General features: G+C 47.7%; 2 protein-coding genes across 36 annotated transcripts in view; both read right to left on the reverse strand.

Moving 5' to 3' along the window:
• The window catches only part of LOC122485721 (RAD52 motif-containing protein 1-like), a 54,679-nt gene extending 41,338 nt beyond the window's left edge, over window positions 1–13,341 (reverse strand). For 5 of the 31 annotated variants that reach the window (XR_006297929.1, XR_006297930.1, XR_006297932.1 and 2 more), the window contains exons 1-5: window positions 12,902–13,341; window positions 12,362–12,541; window positions 10,571–10,693; window positions 9,559–9,727; window positions 8,505–8,603 (exon numbers count right to left, since the gene is read on the reverse strand). Coding sequence is in view for 24 of the 31 variants with exons in the window: in XM_043584835.1 (XP_043440770.1) it covers window positions 8,505–8,603; window positions 9,559–9,727; window positions 10,571–10,693; window positions 12,362–12,541; window positions 12,902–12,997 (667 nt within the window). In the remaining 7 variants the exon portion in view is untranslated. Of the gene's footprint in view, window positions 1–1,465; window positions 4,790–5,475; window positions 6,182–8,504; window positions 9,466–9,558; window positions 9,728–10,570; window positions 11,331–12,361; window positions 12,542–12,901 lie in introns of those variants that run through there. The other 26 variants (XM_043584817.1, XM_043584813.1, XM_043584814.1 and 23 more) reach the window with 20 other exon arrangements.
• A 1,614-nt stretch (window positions 13,342–14,955) lies between these two features.
• GOSR2 (golgi SNAP receptor complex member 2) overlaps window positions 14,956–20,153 on the reverse strand; it is a 68,121-nt gene continuing 62,923 nt past the window's right edge. For 2 of the 5 annotated variants that reach the window (XM_043584839.1, XM_043584850.1), the window contains 4 exons: window positions 18,637–18,863; window positions 17,548–17,706; window positions 16,575–16,653; window positions 14,956–15,296 (listed from right to left, as the gene is read on the reverse strand). In XM_043584839.1, the coding sequence (XP_043440774.1) occupies window positions 15,227–15,296; window positions 16,575–16,653; window positions 17,548–17,706; window positions 18,637–18,863 (535 nt within the window). In that variant the 3' untranslated portion in view covers window positions 14,956–15,226. The other 3 variants (XR_006297934.1, XM_043584847.1, XM_043584842.1) reach the window with 3 other exon arrangements.

Consider the following 20,153-nt stretch of genomic DNA (forward strand, 5'->3'; position numbering starts at 1 on the left):
TGTCCTCTTCCCTCAGCAACAGCTTACCTGGTCAGTTTATACACACATTTTTTTCAGGGGAGTCGGGAATAAATTCAAAACAGATACCCATCTGGTGGACATGTGCCTGGTGGACATTTCCAGTCAACCTGAAGCCTTCTGGTTGCTCTACGTTCCCTGGTAAAAGATGCCTCAACTTCCATCATTCTCCTTATCTGGGACAGAAGTTTCAGAGTAATATCTGAGTTTTCTCTTTCCCGTGCACACCCCACCCGCGACTGTCATCAGTTAGTCTATCTTGTCACTTCCTCCTTTGCAGTGCTCTCAAGGCTTTTCTTTCGACTCTTTTCAGCCACTCTGATTCGGCCCCTTGTTACTTGACTCCCAGGTTTTGTTAGAACATTCTATCTGGTCTCGCTGGATCAAGCTCTCCTCTCCAGATCGCCCTACATGGGGAACTGAAAATAATCCTCTTGTTTCAATGGTCTGTATCTCATGCTTGAAAACTTTCAGTGGCTCTCTATAACTCAGAATGTAACGTTCAAACCTCTCTAGCTGATAGTCAAGGTTTCTCGTAATTGGATCTTTAACTGCTAAACCTAATTCTTGATTCCTGATCACTCCTGCAGCCATGCCTTTGCCTAGACTTATACCCATTTTTTCTCTATTTAACACATCAGAGCCACTCTTTAAGTCTCAGCTAAAGTGTTAGCTTATCCATGCAGCTCTCCCTGACCTCCATCCTCCACTGATTACAGAGTCTGCTGAATTCCAACACCCATGGTACCTCTTTTAGTACTTAATTACATGCCCCCTCCCTTTTTATGACCACTTCCTTTCTTCCCACCTGTCATTTCATGTTCTGAAGACGACTGCATCCTAGTGTGGCGCCCATAGTACTTACTCTGGGGTTGGGCCCAAACTGAGTACTGTATGTGGAAGGCCGGGGGTCAAAGATGAGGTCTGGGGAATCAAAATAATAACAGCTAACACTCATATTTTGCCAGGCACTGATCCAAGTGCTTCATATGTATTACCTCATCTAGATCTCACAATAATCCCATGAGGTGGTAACTATCATAATTTCCATTTCACAGAAAAGGAAACTGAGTCACAAAGCTAATAGATGACAGACCTCGGCCCAAACGCAGGCCATCTAGTTCCAGAATCTCTACTCTTCACTACTCTGTTGTATCCTATTATAGAGGATGGAGCAAAAATGGGAGAGTAGAGGTTAAGGAATGAAATAACGGGGCTAAAAATTGGATAAGGGAAAAGAATAAGGACAATTACAAGTAAAAGATTGGAGAAGGGCGAACAGTAGTAAAAAGGAAAATGAAGATAAGGGATAGTTGACAAAGAAAAGGTAAAAACAGAAAGTCAGTCAACGCGGTTGGGGAGATGAGGAAGGCCCAGGACGACATTGAGGAAGAGACTGCCATGTCAAGCAGGAGGCAGAGAACAAACAAGTAAAGGCGATTCTTACAAGATGGTGAAGGTGCCGTTGTAGGTGTCGGGCTCCGGCACGGGCACTCTGCGGAGCCTCTGCTGTAGGCTGAGACCAACACACGACAGTGTCTCATCTTTGCAGGTACAACGCTCACATATTTTGAGGTTTGTGGTGGCATTCTGTTCTGGTTGCCAAGTTAAAGTTGTGTATGCCTTTTCTGAGGTATAGTTTACAAAATGCACCACAGAATGTTGAGTTGTTGGAGGAAAACCTGTCTCTGGTTGCTGACTTACAGGAATTTCCAGGTCCATAGGTAGAAGCGTGACTTCAGTCAGGTTTCGATGTTGACTCTGAACCTGTTCTGGGTGTGCAAGTGTCACCTCAAGGTCCTTTGGGGGAGGAGTTGTAGTCTTCTTCAGGGTTGTCGAATGTTCAGCCTCCGTACTAGGTTCTGGAGTTATAGTAAGCTCCACATGACGAAATGGGATGATGGGTGATGCTGGACGCTGACCTTGATCCTTACTTGGAGTTGGAACTGTCACTTCCTGCTGGAATGGATATTGAACTACAACCTCCTTAGGTGCCTCTGGAGGCTGAGTTGGGGTGTCTCGCGTGGTTGGAGAAGGTTCAGTCTCCACACTGGATCCTGCAGTTACAGTAAGTTCCAGGTCCATAGGTGGAACTGTGACTTCAGTCAGGTTTGGATGTTGACTCTGAACCTGCTCTGGGTGTGCAAGTGTCACCTCAAGGTCCTTTGGAGGAGGAGCTGTAGTCTCCTTCATGGGTGTAGAATGTTCAGCCTCTGTAGTGGGTTCTGGAGTTATGGTCAGTTCCAGGTCTAAAGGCTGAACTCTGACTTCAGTCAAATTTGGATGCTGAGCCTGGACCTGCTCTGGATGTGGAGGTGTCACCTCAGTGTCCTCTGGAGGAGCGATAGTCTGCTGCATGATTGTAGAATGCTCAGCCTCCACAGTAGGTTCTGGAGTTACAGTAAGCTCCAGGTCAGCAGGCTGAACAGTAACATTGGGCAAATTTGGATGCTGAGCTTGCTCTTGTCCTAGAGGTGGAACTGTCACCTCATTATGGACTGGAGGTTGTGCTACAACCTCCTCAGGTGGCTCTGGAGGCTGAACTGGGGCCTCCTGCTGGGCTGGAGGAGTTTCTGCCTCCTTAGAGGGCTCGGGAGGTTGAGTTGGAGCCTGCTGCAGAATTGGAGATGGTTCTACCTTCTCAGGGGCCTCTGAAGGCTGAGCTTGTACCTCCTGTTGTGTTAGAGAAGATTCTATCTCCTTAAGTGGCTCGAGAGGTAGAGATAGGGTTTCCTGCTGGACTGGAGATGGTGCCACCTTCTCAGGAGGCTCTGAAGGCTGAGCTGGGGCCTCCTGTTGGCCTGAAGCAGGTTCCACATCCTTAGGAGGGTCTGGAGTCTGAGCTAGGACCTCTTGTTGGCCTGGAGAAGACTCATCTTCAGGGGACTCTGGAGACTGGGGAAGACGCTTGGACTGAGCTGGAAAAAATTCAACTTGCGCAGGGGGAGATTGAGCAGGGACATCCTGCTGCACTGGAAGAGGTTTAACCTCCTTAGTTGCCTGGGGACTTATGAGAACCCTCAGATCCACAAGTTTAACTGTGATATTAGGTGACACTGGATGCTGAGCTTCACCTGGACCTGGAGGTGAGAAGGTCACCTCATGCTGTACTGGAGACTGAGCTACAACATCTGTAGAGGACCCTGGAGGCTGAGCTGGATGCTCATACTGAACTGGAAAAGACTCGACCCCCTCATTGGGCTTTGGTTGCTGAGCTGGGACCTCTTGCTGGATTGGAGAAGGCTCAGCATTTTCAGGGGCAGCTGGATGCTGATGTGGGACCTCCTGCTGGATTGGAGAAGGTTCCAACTGCTCAGGGGACACTCCAGACTGAGCTGAGGCCTCTTCTCGGAGTGGAGAAGCTTCAACCTCATTAGTGGATTCTGAGGTCATGGTAACTGAAGGATCCACAGGTTTAACAGTGACATTAGGCAACAGCAGGAGCTGAGCTTGATTCTGACCTTGAGGAAAAACTGTTACCACCTGATGTTCTGGAGAGTGAGCTGGGGCCTCCTGTTGGGTTGGAGAAGGTTCACCAGAAGGCTCTGGATGTTGAGCTGTGGCTTCCTGTTGAGTGGCAGAATGGTTAATTTCCTCAGAGGTCTGTGGATGCTGACTTGGGGCCTCCTGATAGGTTGCAGGTTTAACTTCCCCAAGGGGATTTGGATGCTGAGTTGTGGCCTCTGACTGGGCTGGAGAAGGTTCAGTCCCCTCAAGGGGCTCTGGATACTGAGTTGGGGTCTCTGGTTGGGTTGGAAAAGGCTCACCCTCCTCTGATGCCTGAGGATACTGAGCTGGAGCCTCCTGCTGGGTTGAAGAAGGTTCAACCTCCTCAGGGATCCGTGGATGCTGAGCTGGGGACTCCTCCTGGGTTGTAGGTGGTTCACTCCCCTCAGAGGCCTGTGGGTGCTGACCCTGGCCCTCCTCCTGGAGAGGGGAAGGTTCACCCTCTTCCTGGGCCTCTGGAAGCTGAGCTGGGGGTTCCTGTTTGCTTAGAGAAGGCTTAGCTTCCTCAGGAGGCACTGAAGGCTGAGCTGGGGTCTCCTGCTGCCTTAGAGAAGGATCAATCACCCCAGGAGGCTCGGAAGGCTGCCCTGGGGTCTCCTGCTCACTTGCAGGCTCAACCTCCTCTGGAGGCTTACCCGAGGTCCCTTGCTGGGTTAGAGAAAGTTCTGCTTCCTCAGTATGTTCAAGAGGCTGAGGTGGGGCCTCTTGCTGGGCTATAGAAGATTCAACACCTTTATCAGGCCCTGGAGTTGTGGTAAGTTCCACATCTAAAGGCTTACCTGTAACCCTGGGAAACATTAAATAATCCCAACCTGGCATTGGAACCACCTCTGGGAGCCTTTGATGCTGGGTTAGCTGGTCATTCAGATCCTCATCTGGCCCTGGGGGTAGTTCTCCAACGGAATCCGTGTCCAGGAATGGAACCAAAGTCTCAGTCAACTCCTTAGGCGGGGCCAACATCTGGGCTGGAGCAGAGGACCCCAGGTAATTAAAGCCCACCGGCTCAGCTAGGGGTGTAAGTACCTGGGGCGATTCGGGTGGGGGATCAGACGAGCGCGAAGACCGGGGCTCAGCCGGCTCCATGGGGTCGGCGGTCAGCTGGGCAGGGTCCAGGGCCCACTCCGGAAGCTGAGCTGCCTGGACCAGCAGCCACAACGGTTGCCACATAAGGACAAGCAGTGGGGCCAACATGCGCAGCCGGGACATGACCTGCGGAGGCTCTGGGGCGCAGCGACCCAGGCGAGTGGGGTGCTGGCGCTGGGCCCCGAGCGGGAGCCAAACCATTATGGCAGCCCCGTGATGCGCGCGCGCACTGTTAGCAACTGCGCGCCCCTCCCCCACCTACGTCCCACCCTTTATTAGCTCCCTGGAGATGGGCTCCGCACCACCAGAGCGGGCCCTTTTCCCAGAATCACTTGGGGCCCAGGCCTCCCTCCACCCTGCAAAGGCCACCACTCCCCACGTCCCTTTGGAGGAATGGGGCGCTGGGGGGCTCAGTTGGTTGAGCGTCTGACTTTGGCTCAGGTCATGGTCTCACCATTCATGGCTTCGGGCCCCGCATTGGGCTCTGTGCTGACAGCTCAGAGCCTGGAGCCTGCTTCAGATCCTATGTCTCCCTCTCTGCCCCTCCCCTGCTTGTACTCTCTCTTGTTCTCTCTTCAAAATAAACATTAAAAAAGATGTTTTTTGAGGAATAAATGCTTATAGTTGTTTAAAAAAATTTTTTTTTAATGTTTATTTTGGAGAGAGCAAGAGACAGAGACATAGAGTGCGAGTGGAGGAGTGGCAGAGAGGGTCATAATCTCGTGGTTCATGGGTTCGAGCCCCGCATCGGGCTCTGTGCTGACAGCTCCGAGCCTGGAGCCTGCTTCAGATTCTGCGTCTCCCTCTCTCTCTGCCCCTCCCCAGCTCACGCTCTTTCTCACTCTCAAAAATAAATAAACATTAAAAAAAAAAATCTAAAAAAAAAAAAATTCACAAATCTAGCCCCAAATTAAGCTCTCAATGACATGAAACACATTTTTGCTCCTTTTTTTTTTTTTTTTTTAACATTCTGTATGTGGCACATTAGTATTTTCTTTTAGAAATTATTTTGGCAACTTAATCCCTAATTCAGGACATCCATGTGAGTGATTTACAGAAAAGTTCTTCAGCAAGATATTCATGCAAGATATATATGAGATGCCGACATCTGGGTGATCCATCCTATTTGAATGGCATAATGGTTTCAAACGCTGTAGTATAATCACATTTAAGGCCATAGTTACTCTGTTCCCAAATCCTTGAGATTCTGTTTGAGGGGAGCTCTAAAAGGCTTGTGTCCTCTCCTATGTCCACAACTGTGGGAGTGCTCTGATGAAATTTGCTCTCCAAATTTCAAATATAGGGTCAGAGCCAAGGGTAGGACTTCAGGAAAAGCCCCAGAAATCCCCTGCAGTCAAAAGCAGTTTCTGAGTTTCACATTTCCCAAAGGATGATAGAGCTAATGCCAAAGTCTTCCAAATTCTGCTGGTTGCTTTACATTATGGCTATAGTGGCTATGTCACCCCTGAACTTTAATCTCCACATACTTGAATTAAATCCTGTAGCTCGTCTTCAGTACTGGCATCTGTGATCTCTTCACAGGGTCTGTATTCCACAGCTATTTTACCACTTTCTGAAATAAAGTGAATAAGGATTGGGAAAAAAAAAAAAGAGGGCGCCTGGATGGCTCAGTCAGTTAAGCGTCTGACTTCAGCTTAGGTCATGATCTCATGGTTCATGAGTTCAAGCCCCACACCGGGGTCTCTGCTGTAAGCACCAGAGCACACTTCAGATCCTCTGTGCCCCTCTCTCTGCCTCTCCCCTGCTTACTCTCTCAAAAATAAACATTTAAAAAATCAATAAAGTTAACAAGATCAATTCAGAATTTTCCTTGTTCTAAAACTAGCTGTATACAATGATAGCACCCAATAACTAGACATTCTTTTTATTTATAAAAGCAGAAAATAAAAGCATTTTCCTAGAAGTTTTCTCATCTCACACTTCAGTTTTTAATCATAACTATGTGTGAAAAAATACACATGAAGTTAACGACTGTGTGGTTCAAAAAGGCTATCATCTTAAGAGATAGGAACTAAGGAATAATGACACAGGAAGTTAAAATTATGGAAACAACAATGTTCAAAATCAGATGACTAGACAGTAAGGCATTAGGTAGAGGTCAGTGTGAGTTCTGGAATAGAGACCATGGACTATAGCTGATACTTCATATTAGAAACAAGGCCAGTGTCTACTCCCCGGAAACAAAATCCCACCAGATACAATGAACAATGCTTTGGAGAGAGGGGGAGGGGGAGGGAGAGAACATGCTTGGACAGTTTATTGGCAGAAACTGGCCCATGTCCCTTATAGACAATACAATTCCCCTTAAGGCAAAGTACAGCTACAACATTTTGATCGTGTACAAGGGATACCAGAGCATGTTAGAGAGAGGTCAGCAACCCAAAGGTTTAGTTTGGTTCTTAAAGGTTGTTACTCAGTGGGGCGCCTGGGTGGCGCAGTCGGTTAAGCGTCCGACTTCAGCCAGGTCACGATCTTGCGGTCTGTGAGTTCGAGCCCCGCGTCAGGCTCTGGGCTGATGGCTCAGAGCCTGGAGCCTGTTTCTGATTCTGTGTCTCCCTCTCTCTCTGCCCTTCCCCTGTTCATCCTCTGTCTCTCTCTGTCCCAAAAATAAATAAACGTTGAAAAAAAAAAATTTAAAAAAAAAAAAAAAAAAAGGTTGTTACTCAGAATTGACAGCTAATGGAGATTCTACCTGATGACCAGGGAAGTCAACTTTCACTGCAAGAGCTGTCCAGGCTGGAAGCCTGAGACCAATCCAGGGTCAACTCTTATGGGCAAATAAGGCCTCTGAAACTTAGCTAGGCTTTCTTAGTCTCTAAGCCTACAAGACTGTGAAGCAGCGAGGGCGGGGGGGGGGGGGGGGGCGATTGTTTGGGGACTCATTACTAATTATAAAATTCCCTTGGAGCACAGCCTGTAACATTCACACCATTGTAGAACTCAATAGAGAACACAATCGATGCTATTCAATAGCCTGACCACTTTCAAGGTTCACAAAAATATAGCTGACCCTAATATAAGAATCATATTCACCCAATAGGTCAGTGCCAAAAACAAAAACTGAAGCTGAATTGATTCCAAAAACATAATCTAATAAATTCTCCAACAGGAAGACGATAACAAGTTAACATATTTTCTCTGCTTACCGTGTTTCAGGGATAGTTTTAAACTTTTCCATCATCTCATTTGCTCTTACAATTCATCCCCCATGAGGTAAGTTGAATTATTACCTTTACTTGGCAGATAGAGAAATTGCAGCTTAGAGAGATTAAATACTTCAAATCTGACTATAAAACCTAAAATTGCATAACAAATCTAGGAGACAGAGCTAAGATTCAACACCAGACGTCCAAAGCTTCAAAGTTTTTTTTTTTTTTTATTATTTATTTTGAGAGAGAGAGCACATGGCATGTGAGAGTCAGGGAGAGGCAGAGAGAGAGGTAGGGAAAGAATCCCAAGCAAGCTCCACGCTGTCAGCACAGAGCCCGACATGGGGCTCAATCTCACAAATTGTGAGATCACGACCTGAGCTGAAATCAACAATTGGACGCTTAACTGATTGAGCCACACACGTGCCCCCAAAGCTTATACTCACAATAGTATTCTGTGTTATGAGCAAACAATCAAGAAAGAAGACTGGGTCAAACACTTTCTGTGTGGACAGAGGTAAATCACTGTATATCTATATACTGGGGACAAAAATATTTGTGGTCATTTTTCTTACAAATGCCACAAAGAACAAATTTGAGACTACTGCTTTGAAAGCATTTGGTGAATAAAAGAGTATGAAGTGTTTTCATCCAATTAACTTTTCAAAATGAGTTTATTTGCTCGTTGAAACTGATATACTACAAGGACAATCAAGTAAGTCTTACCTAAAATCACAATCAACAGTTTCTGGAATGCATCTGACACAGCCTTCTGAATAGCAAGCTTCTGGATTGTCCGCCTTTTTGTAAGAAATGATAATGGCCCTGCATCCAACCAAAACAAATGGATTTAACATGCCTATCTGAATGATAACTGATTTGGGGGTTATATGTGTAAAGGTGAAAATACATCCATGATTCATAGTTCATTATCTTAGCAAGTAAGGGCAGGCGCAACACAAGGCTGAATGACTCTGCTGTAGGTATATCCTGGCAGGGCACATTTTGACCGCCCTGATCTACTCCAGAAGTTTTGGAAGTACCAAAAGGGAGACTCAAGCCAAGAAAGTGGCACAGATCTCACATCGCTCGTAGATTTCAAATGGACAGGCTGAAACTATAGTTTCAGACCCTACTGCAGACCCTACTCTCCTGTGCATCAAGGGCTGGAGTCACATGGGGAGGAAGGTTCGGTGGTAGTACACATGACCGCCTGGTCTCTTCCTGGGCATCACCCAAGGGAGCCTTACTCCCTTAGCCTTGCTAACAGCCCTGCCCCTCCCGGAAAACCCTAAGCCTAAGTGCTGTAGGCACTGGGAAAAAAACACAGTACCAATGGGAATACCTTTTCTAGGCATCTGTATTTGACTCTTTACACTCCAGCCCTTTTATAGGAGGCAAAGGACTCAACATTCACACAAGAGTTTATTTAAATCTTTAGATGATCACTTTGCTGGGATAACTGCAGGCTGCAAGAGATATGTATTTGAAGGACTATTTTAGCACAAGGCGAATTCTTAACCAAAAATGGGAAAAACATTACTTCCCTCCTCCTAAACTTCTTGGCAGAAAGTCAGCTTTAGAATTTTAAAGTTAAAGGTTCTTTCAGGTATTGCCTGAGATAAAAGCCTGTACCGTAGGCCAGAAAAACTCTGCCTAGGGCTTTAGGAGCTTAGCAAGGGGGAGGGCTGGATGATGTATCTGAAAAGATGAGTTTTTAGAGAGAAAGAGGGATTCTGCCTCCCCTCCACCCCCACCCCCACCTCCACTGTAAACAGACCTTCCTCCAGGTTATCCAAAGGCTCCTCGGCCATGCCAGCTCCGGGACTCCAGCACTCATAGGATGGCAACACCACCTCTAAAGCACAGAAGAATTTCAGGCTCTGCTTCTGAAGTGGTGGCACAGTATCTTCATTTGCCCTTTCTTCAAGGTCAGAAAGATCCTGAAGCTGTTAGGATTTTATTATTATTATTTTTTATGTTTATTTATTTTTGACACAGAGAGAGAGAGAGAGAGAGAGAGAGAGAGCGAGCATGAGCAGGGGAGTGGCAAAGAGAGAGGGAGACACAGAATCCAAAACAGGCTCCAGGCTCTGAGCGGCCGGCACAGAGCCCCACGCGGGGCTCGAACTCACAGACCGTGAGATCATGACCTGAGCTGAAGTCGGACGCTCAACTGACTGAGCCACCCAGGCGCCCCGAGCTGTTAGGATTTTAAATGGAAGGTCCTTCCTTGGATCTGAATGTAAGCTTCAAGATGTTTTGTTATTAAAAACAAAACCAGCGGCGCCTGGTGGCTCAGTTGGTTAAACTTCCGACTTCGGCTCATGTCGTGATCTCACTGTTCATGGGTTTGGGACCCGCGTCGAGCTCTGTGCTGACAACTCAGAGCTTGGAGCCTGCTTCCGATTCTGTCTCTCCCTCTCTTTCTGCCCCTCCCCTGCTTTCAATCTGCTTCTCTCTCTAAAAAAAAAAAAAAAAAAAAAAAAATGCAAACTAAACTCCAGCAATCCCAGCCCACAATGGAGGTATCCTATAGCTTCAAAATCAAGTAAGACTTACAAATGGATAAAGACAATTGGTTTTTATTATACACCATACGAATACTGGACAAGATTATGGACACCACCACCCAAGTTACTGAGATTATTATGAATTCTTGGTGGCAGGCTCAGGTACTTCCAGTTAGAGGCCTCTCACATCTCCCCACAACCCAGTTTTCTCTTCTCTGAAGTCCAGAATTTCAGTGTTGAAATGATTCTAATTAGTCAGAGAAAATGTATAAAGTTTACCTTGATGATCCTTTTTGACCATCCATTGAAACCAAAGTAATAATTTGCCAGTTCTTGGCACTGGGAGCTGTTTAGGGCAAGGGCCTGATGTTGAACCGCCTTATGTTTGGTGCCAAGACGAACCTAAAGACATAAGAAATAGACCTGAAAATATCATAACCTGACACAGAGGCTTCCTTTGGATACACCTGAGATTTATCAATACCTATTTCATAGAGAGGTTGTGAAGATCAAACTGGAAACATTTTAAGAAATCAGCTCCTAATAAACCCTAAATAAATGCTATGTACTATTTTTACGCGATAGACTTTTCTGCATCATTTCCAGGGCCCTTGATTAATCGGCTTTCGTGATCTCTGATATTGAAAGTGATGATGAAAGCAACTAAGGAAGCCCTCTGGAAGCAAATTATAGGGCTGTAGGTAAGCAAGGGAAGTAAACTTTTTGCTGTCTCATCCTGTAGCTCCTGTTTGAGAATATGACCTCAAGAGCAGGTAACATGGACCTGAGTAGGACCTGAATCAGCAGCACCCAGCCCCCGCAAGTTACTAACCCCTGTTAGAAGAAGGAATATACATACTTCTGTAAATTTTATAAGCAAATAAAACAATAAGAGGTTCATTTGCCTTAATAAGCTTCTTTGAGAATGCAAATACCTCCAGTGTTAACTCTCTAAGTAACTTACACACTACAGTGTATTTCTTACAACCTCTAGTTCTTTTTTTAAATGTCTATTTCGGGGCGCCTGGGTGGCTCAGTCGGTTAAGCGGCCGACTTGGGCTCAGGTCAAGATCTCGCGGTCCGGGAGTTCGAGCCCCGCGTCAGGCTCTGGCCTGATGGCTCAGAGCCTGGAGCCTGCTTCCAATTCTGTGTCTCCCTCTCTCTCTGCCCCTCCCCCGTTCATGATCTGTCTCTCTCTGTCTCAAAAATAAATAAAAAACGTTAAAGAAAATAAATAAATAAATAAATAAATGTCTATTTCAAGTGGGGTGTAGTATATTAGTATATTCATAAAAATTCAAATAATTCAAATAAAGTCAAAGTATTATTAACTCTTTATTGATTTGTTTGTGCAACTTGCTCTATCACTAGTTTATCAGTTCCTTAAGTGCTTGAAGGAACCATATTTTATTCTTTTCTCATTCCTAGAATCAAGCACAGGTCTATGGATTAAGTGAATGGATGAGTAGATAAAAAAGTGAAATTAGGGGCGCCTGGGTGGCGCAGTCGGTTAAGCGTCCGACTTCAGCCAGGTCACGATCTCGCGGTCCGGGAGTTCGAGCCCCACGTCAGGCTCTGGGCTGATGGCTCAGAGCCTGGAGCCTGTTTCCGATTCTGTGTCTCCCTCTCTCTCTGCCCCTCCCCCATTCATGCTCTGTCTCTCTCTGTCCCAAAAATAAATAAACGTTGAAAAAAAAAAAATTAAAAAAAAATTTTTTTTTAATCCCCATAATGTAAATAGAAACAAGACTTCTTGTGAAGCTTTGTTAAATTAAGGGCACCAAAAAATGACACGGGGTTGAACATCAGTAAGTTTGGGTTTGACCTCTACCTTCCAGTTACTGTCATGAACCTTAAGTAAGTCACTTAACTATGCTGAGTTCGAGTTTCTTCATCTGAAAACAAAACAAACATAACAAAACAACCAAAAACCCAGGGAAATCGGAGGATCAGTGTAGCAATGCATCGAAAAGCATTCTGTAAACCACAGTGGTATACCAACGCTGGTCTATTATTGCTGAATTCAACACTTCGTCCCAGTGGAGTTAGGAATTTCCTACTTGGACCCACCTTCACGGGAGAATTCTGAAAAAGCTGCTTCTGGTCGCATGCCTTTTGGGCTCTGTGAGCATCCCTTGCTGAGTAAAACTTGATGATGGCGTAGAAACCAGGACGGGCCACTGCAGCGTTTGGGAAGACTCGGACCGAATACAGAAGGCCAAACTGGGAGAATACTGCGAACAGAGAATGCTGTGGGGTGGTCCCACGCCAAGTAAGTGCATGAAATTTCACGCCCAGGAAACAAAACTGCCTTCTATTCCCTAAGCCTCCTGCACACGCAACCCAAAGCACTTCTCATTTCGTTGAAAAGATTTCCCTCTGAAATCCTAGATTCGAGAAGCATTAGAAGGCAACATGTGCTGGCTGTTGAGAGTTACCTCTCAAAAATCTGTCGGGGCTGAGACTGCAAAGGTCCCTTCTAGAACTAAGATTCCTCTCGGCGGAGACTACAAGGCGCGCGAGGCGCTCAAAGCCAGACTCTGAGACTCCCAGTCACGGGGAGGTGGGGGTGTCTCCCTCCCTCCCTCCCTCCCTCCCGGCCCGGCTCACATGCAAGGCCTCGGCCGTGGGTCCAGAACTCAGCTCCCACACCAGCAAGGTTTTGTCACTCTCGGTGGGAACCGTAAAAGAGACCAATTCCGCCATCCTACCACCAAGGCGCAGGCCCGACTAAGGTTTAAGTGGCACCGCGCCTGCGCAAGGCGCGCCCGCGCGTTTTAAAAAGGGGCTCGTACGAGGGGCGGGGCCAGCTCGCCGCGGGGTGGGGCGGGGGCTGTCCCCCGGACCTCTCCTTCGCCCCTCCCACTCTGGGGCGGGTCTCTGCCTCTACTTCCTCTCCCGGCAGCTCCATTGTCTCAATGTCTTAGAATTTAGTGCTTCTAGTCAAGTGTATTTAAAAAAAATTTTTTTTTAATATTTATTTATTTTTGAGAGACAGAGTGCAAGCAGCGGAGAATCAGAGACACACACACACACACACACACTCCGAAGCAGGCTCCAGGGTGTCAGCACAGAGCCCCAAGCAGGGCTCAAACTCACAAACTGTGAGATCACGACCTGGGCTGAAGTCGGACGCTTAACCGACTGAGCCACCCAGGCACCGTTAGTCAAGTGTATTTTTACAGTAGGGTCTAAAGGGTGAGCTTACAGGATCCGTGGGTGTGGACAATTTTATGGCAGCCTTCTTCCTCTTCACTCCGGGAGAAGATTTAGACTACTAGCAGTAAGTTACCTACTGAATTTAAAAAATTTGGATTTCTCTACGTTGTGTGGGAAATGACCACTAAAGATGCAATCCTTTGGCTTAAGAATGTTTTCATGAATGTTAAATATACAAATCAAACTATAAGTCATTGAGCCATTAATGAAATCCTTAAAAAGCATTCCCTGATTTCCCTACGTGATTTTGATGAATTGGTGTACGTGTGTGCTTGTTGGGGTGAGATGATGTGGGAGTTTGGCAAGCAGGGTAAGAAGGAGAGAGAAATTTGAAAAAATCAAAGAGTGAGGCCAGGTAGGGCACCAATATTGGAGCTCATGGTGCTTGTGCAGAAGGGCCGTTCTCGGCATCCAAATAGCTATCTTGAGGACTGACACACCGAGAGGGAACGTAGGTCCTAATGATCCTTATTTTAATCCTAGAATGTCTGAGCTAGAAGGGGCCTTACAAAACAAGTCTCCTGAGGTTTCTAAACAGTGGCCTTCAGACTGCTGCTGGTCTGTGGTGAAGGTTTCACCAGTCCTTGCCAAAGCAAGAAAAGGTAATATAAGCAGGGTTAAAAAAAATACTTTCATAAAACAAAATCTATTCCATTATCCTATAAATATGACCCTCATTTAAAAAATGATTTTAATATTATTTATTTTTGAGAGAGAGAGAGCATGCATGTGCGAATGGGGGAGGGGCAGAGAGAGAGAGGGAGACACGGACTCCAAAGCGGCCTCCAGGCTCTGAGCTGTCGGCACAGAGCCCCTCGCCGGCCCTCAAACCCACAAACTGCAAGATCACGACCTGAGCCGAAGTCCGACGGTCAACCAACTGAGCCACCCGGGCACCCTGACCTTCATTTTTCATGCTAAAAACTGTTTTCTGAGGAGATGCTGATAGAGGATAGTTGTGATTAATAGTCTTTCTTGGGCATTAAAATAAAAAGTTGGAAATTTTAACATGGCCTTAACTTTTTTCGTGTTTTACTGGTCTGTGAAGTCCAAAAGTCTGGGAACCGCTCAAATGTCAAATCTCTCACTTCAGAGCTGAAGTAGTTAAGGCTCAGAAGTAGGGACAGCAGTGGCCCAGGCGGGACAGTTTATTCAGGCAGTTCCGATTGTAGCCATGGGTAGAACATTCCTCCAACTGCCCCTTTTCTGTCTTTGCGTTGTCATTTTGCAGGTTTGACTCCACATCAGCACCACGTATTCATTGTATGTATCCACTCATTCGCTGTAGCCAGTATTCGTGTGTGTCTCTGCTTCTCCAGGCAGATGGTGAACACCTCAAGGACAATGGTTACGATTTACCTTCCTTCTTCTAGTACCTGCCACCCTCCCGCCATACTAGGTACTCGAAGATATCTGGAATTAAAGATGAATAAATCAACACATTCTTTGCACAAAGAATGCTTTAACAATTCCCCAAATATAACAACTTCTTCACTGTGGTCCTCTCTTGGTTTGCGAATGACAGTCAGGAACCAGGGGCCAGGGCCTGGATGGGTACAAGGAGAAAGCCCTAGAAAACCATTTATTCCTGGGGCTCCGGTCAGTCCTTTTTGAACATGGGAAGGAAAGAAAATAACGTGAGGTGGAGGCAAGAGGAAGAAGGCATGAAGAATCCCCAGGCGAGAAGAGGAACGCTGGAATGACTCCACGCCTGTCTCATTCCTTGTGACACCCCGTCATCCAGTAGGAGAGTGGCCGGCCCGCACAGTGCAACCTCCATGCCACCCTGTGGAGAGAAGAAGGCTGGGCTCTTGCTTCCTACTTAGTAGCTCCTTCTCCACATCCATGACCCAGCACTCAGTGAGCGCACAGCACAGCACAGCACGGCAATGCACAGAACCCCCTTCATTGCTCGCTCTCTGGTCTGTCCCCCTGTGGCCCCTCTGAGCCTTCCTTTAAATTTCTCTGATCTGTGGTGTTTGGCTCCTCCCCCCATCCAGCATGCTCCCACGTTTTCCAATCCTCCTCTGGCCCCGAAGGGGGAGTGCACCATTTTACAAGGCTGAGAGTCACTAAACACACAGAAAGATAAATGAATGAATGAATGAATGAATGAATAACCAATCCGTCAATCTCAGGGGCAACTATCGACTCTCCCTCCAGAGAGGGTCATCCCTAATAGCCGTCAGCGTCTCTTCCGCATGGTGTTCCTAGAGTAGACAAGGCACTTAACCCCCTCCATCCTCACAGGCACCTGTAGAGGCAACTTATCTATCTATCTATCTATCTATCTATCATCTATCTCCAATCTGAAGCTCAGAAAAGTGAAGCAACCATTGCACTGTCTACCATTGGGAAGCTGACAGCTTTGGGGGTATTTGCTCAGCTGAGGAGCTACGCACCTTTTATAGAAAATGTTGCTGCGAATTATGGAGAGGGCCAGCCCCACCCCCCACCCGTGGCCGTGGCCAGCATGATGGTACTGCTTAACTGCTCCCACACCTACAGCTCATTGAACCACGCGGGGATGATGGGTCCAAGCTGAGCCAATCGGATTCTCTATCCCAGCCCCTTGGACTCTGGGGCTGAGACTAGCCAGTCTCCGTGACTGCTCAGAACATTAGCCCGTTAGCTTGGGGGCAGCCACGATCTGTCCTCTGGAATGTGGAGCAGAATATACTGCTCTACAAAGAAAGTAGTGAAGGAAATGCACGAGGAGGCAGAAACTTGTCAGGAGAGCCACACTGACAGTTCCCAGCTCCGCCTCCGTTCTCTTCCCGAGAAGAGACCCCTTGGGTAAGCTCCGTGAGACACCTTGTCCCCTCTGAAGCCATCTCCCTCAGCTAACTCAAGTTGTTTGCTACTGTGTCCAAAACGGTTTTAATACAACATCAGAGAAAGGCCCAGATCCCAAGCCTTGTAAGTCCCAGTTCCGAGCCCCGCCGCTCTCCCACGTTTTTCTAGACGGTTAGAAGGGGTCGAGACCTTGCCTCCTGACCCCTCCTGTCACTACATCCTTCTTGGGGCTCTGCCTGCTAACTTAGTCCCACAGTGACCTCCTCACCAGTTCTTCATTCCCCCTGCTCCAGACACAATCTTTTTCACACAGTTGATGGTTGAGAGAAGATCGGGGCTCAGCAGTTCTGAAGGGGAGACAGAGAATACCCGTGAGAACACAGAGGACAGTCCCAGAGACTGAGGCAGACACTGGCTCTCCCTGCCCCCCAGGGGCGGAGTCCTTCCACATTAGGCAAGGGCTCCCTCCCAGAGGCCCATTGAGATATCCCTACAATGGCTGCTAGAGGTCAAGGGTGGCTAGGGGTGGGGGCAGGAGGGGCAGGAGTAAATGTATGTTTACTACCACACATCCTAGCTAGGGTACATGCTGGTTCACGCCACGTTTTGAGGGGTTCTAGGGAAAGGAAATGTCAAAACAGGCAGCACAGAGGCCAAGGTAAACCTTGCCTAATGAGAGAGGCTCTTCAGGTGAAGAGTGCAGGGATGTCGATCAGAGTACGAAAGAGGGAGTAAGGGGCAAAGTCATGGACCTGTGGAGCCTCCAGGAGTGGCTCTGAGGTGGGGAGTTTGCCCTTGGCCTCGAATCCACCAGGCCATTAACCAAACAAAGTCAGTACTTGGTGGTTAGAGCTGAGCCTTCAGGGCCACCAGTCTGGCATTCAGCACCGGTTCTATGAGCCTCAGTTTGCTCGTCTGTAAAGCGGGGATCATAATAGTTTCCACCGCATGAGAAGCTGGCATGTGAAGTGCTTAGTATGCAACACACTCTCGATAGATGTTGGCCGCTGCTGTCCTCTGCTACTGGGTGTGCAGAGCCTTTCTGGAGCCTGCACCCCGGAGAATCTCCTAACCGGAGGGGCATCGTAGCCACTAGTCAAATCCTCTGCTCAGCAAAGGCATTCCTGGACTCCTCGGGCCATCCCTCTGGGTGCATTCCCAGGCTTGGAGTGGGAAGAGAAGTCCTGTGAGTAGACCCCACTCATCCTCTCGCCTCTCCCACCCTGAGACCCCGGCCAGACCTTTGCAGTCCTCGCGGCAGATGTTTTCCGAGTGACTCTTGTAATCATTGCACCAGTAGTGGCTGTTGATCTGGAAGATGCCATAGTCGAAGCTGCCGTCTGCATTTTCATTTACCTTTGATAGGTTGAAGTTGCTCTCCACAAAAGCCAGGCACAGCCCTTAGAACAGGGAGGAGAAGGTTTTTAGAGGGCTCTGAACTGAGGGACAAAGGATACGGAGGAGAAAGGGAGACGGGGAAGCAGAAGAAAGGAACAAGGCCTAAGAGGCTAGATGGGGCAAGCTGGCTGGAAACACCCATTAGCTTCTCCCCTCGCCCTTCGGTCCATCCACCTGCCCCTCAGTACAACCGCTCATCATCCCGCTGTCCATCCACGTCTCCTGCACTTGATGACCGCCTACTGTGTGCCGTGACCTGTGCAAAAGCCAGTGAGGGACATTTAGCTGGGTCAAAGGCAGCTGGTGCCTTCAGAGGGCCTATACTACAAGAATGAAGACACACACCTTAAAGGACCGTAAGACAAGATAAAACGAGAAGGACAGCACACGACAGGTGTGTGCAAGATCTGGGCAGAAGGAAACTAGCCCTACCATGGAGGAGGACGAAGCCTTTGCACTGCCTGCTCCCTCTGCCTGGAATGCTCTTCCCCAGACATTTGGGCGACCCGGTCCTTTGCCTCATTCAGTGCTGCTCAATGTCACTTCCTCAGAGAGGTATTCCTTGACTTCCCCTTCAAGGACAAGGTTACCTCTCACAACCCTGGCTTTATTCTGCTGCATACCAGGAAGTGCTTCATATGTTTGTGTGTGTGTTTGGGACTCGCCTCTCCCCCTAGAATGCGAACACTGTGAAGGAAGGGGCTTTGTTGATGTCTCTGCCCCCAGCCCCTAAAATAGTTCCCGGTACATAGTAAGTGCTCAGTTAATAATTGTGGAAGGAATATAGAATGTTGGGAGGGGCTTCTCGGGGAGGGCTGCTTTTTGAACTTGGCTTCGAAAGGTGAATGATGGAAAGATGGCCACATAGGGGGTGACCAGGAGCAGAAGAGGAATGGGGGGGGGGGGCGGGAGCGTGAGAAAGCGGCACTCACAGTCACTCAGGGAGTAGCCCTCAAACCCATCCAGATCCTCCTTGTGCAGCACTCTGGCCAAGTCACAGCGACTGATGAGCTTGGCCTCATTTATGGCAACGAGGCAGCTGACCAAGGACATGAGTAGCGTCCTCATCATCTTCGGAGGGGAGAAGGTGCAGCTGAGGGCCTGTGGTTCCGAGGATCTCCCAGACGTGCTGCTGGTCTCCTCTGAGCACCTGAGGAATCTGGAGAGAGCAGCCAAATGTCCTGGCTCACTCACGGCTCCCCGCCTGGCTATTTCTCTTTCCTCTCGCCATTTTATACTTTTTTTTTTACTACAGAAACTTTCAAACATTTACAAGATAAGAGAGAATAATATCATGAAGCTCCATGTAGCCATTGCCCGGTGTCAACAGTGAAAAACTGAGGCTGATCTCCTTTCATCTACAGGTTTTCTCCTCTTTTAGCCATTCTCACTCTTGTAAAGGACACCTGGCTATGGGCAGCATTTGGGTACAGGGGTGGGGAGTGAGGCTGGCAAAGGAGATTGATGAGAACTGGACTTTACTGGTACTTGTGTGTGTGGATTTGAACATGTGCTCTCGTAGGAAGGGCCAGGCCACTGGGTGTTGATCTGCCCTCAACCCCACGCCCCCAGACGCATGATATGTGACTTTTCCCAAGGGTATACCCTGCCTTGTGCAATTCCTGACAGGCTGTCTTATAAGCTCTACACCTTTGTTTCCACTCAAAACTGGTATCACGCAAGTAAAAGTGACCTTGTTGAAGAAATAAACTTCACTTTCACACTGTGTGTGTGTGTGTGTGTGTGTGTGTGTGCGCGTGTGTGTAGGGGGAGGTGCAAGGGGCGGGAACTCTGGATTCACATCGCCTGCTTTCAAAGGTTGGGCTGCTGTGTGACCTTGGGCAATACACTTTACCTCCCTGGGCCTCATTTGTAAAATGAAGATATGCCAATGCCCACTTACTAGGGTTGTCATGATGATTAAAGGAAATGATAAATGCCTAAATCTTGGTTTTGCATTCCCCCCCAAATAGGAAGCCAGACTTCTGGGACAAAGGTTGATTCCTAGGCTGGAGTAGGAAAGGGTATAAAATAAGTCTGAATTATCTTGTGCTAGAAAGAAAGAAAGTGCTCAACATATGGATTGGGGCACGTCAAATGGACATGAGAGCCAGCTCAGAGGGGCACCCACTGGCCAAATCTGGAACACTTTCTTGGTAACAGCTTTATGGAGATAAAATTCCCAGTACGTAATTCACATACCACACAATCACTTAATTTAAAGCGTACAGCTCAATAGTGTGTGTGCAGAGCTGTGCGACTATGACCGCGGTCAATGTTAAACATTTTCATCAACCCGACAGGAAACCCCATACCCATTAGCTGTCACTAATCCACCCCTCCTCCAACCCCTGCCCACCACAAGCCTACTTTCCATTTCTCTAGATTTACCTAACCTGGACACTGCACACAAACAGTCACACCATAGGTGGCCATTGAGCCCGGCTTC

This window comes from Prionailurus bengalensis, chromosome E1 (genome assembly GCF_016509475.1).
Source record: "Prionailurus bengalensis isolate Pbe53 chromosome E1, Fcat_Pben_1.1_paternal_pri, whole genome shotgun sequence".
In the NCBI taxonomy this organism is placed as follows: Eukaryota; Metazoa; Chordata; class Mammalia; order Carnivora; family Felidae; genus Prionailurus; species Prionailurus bengalensis.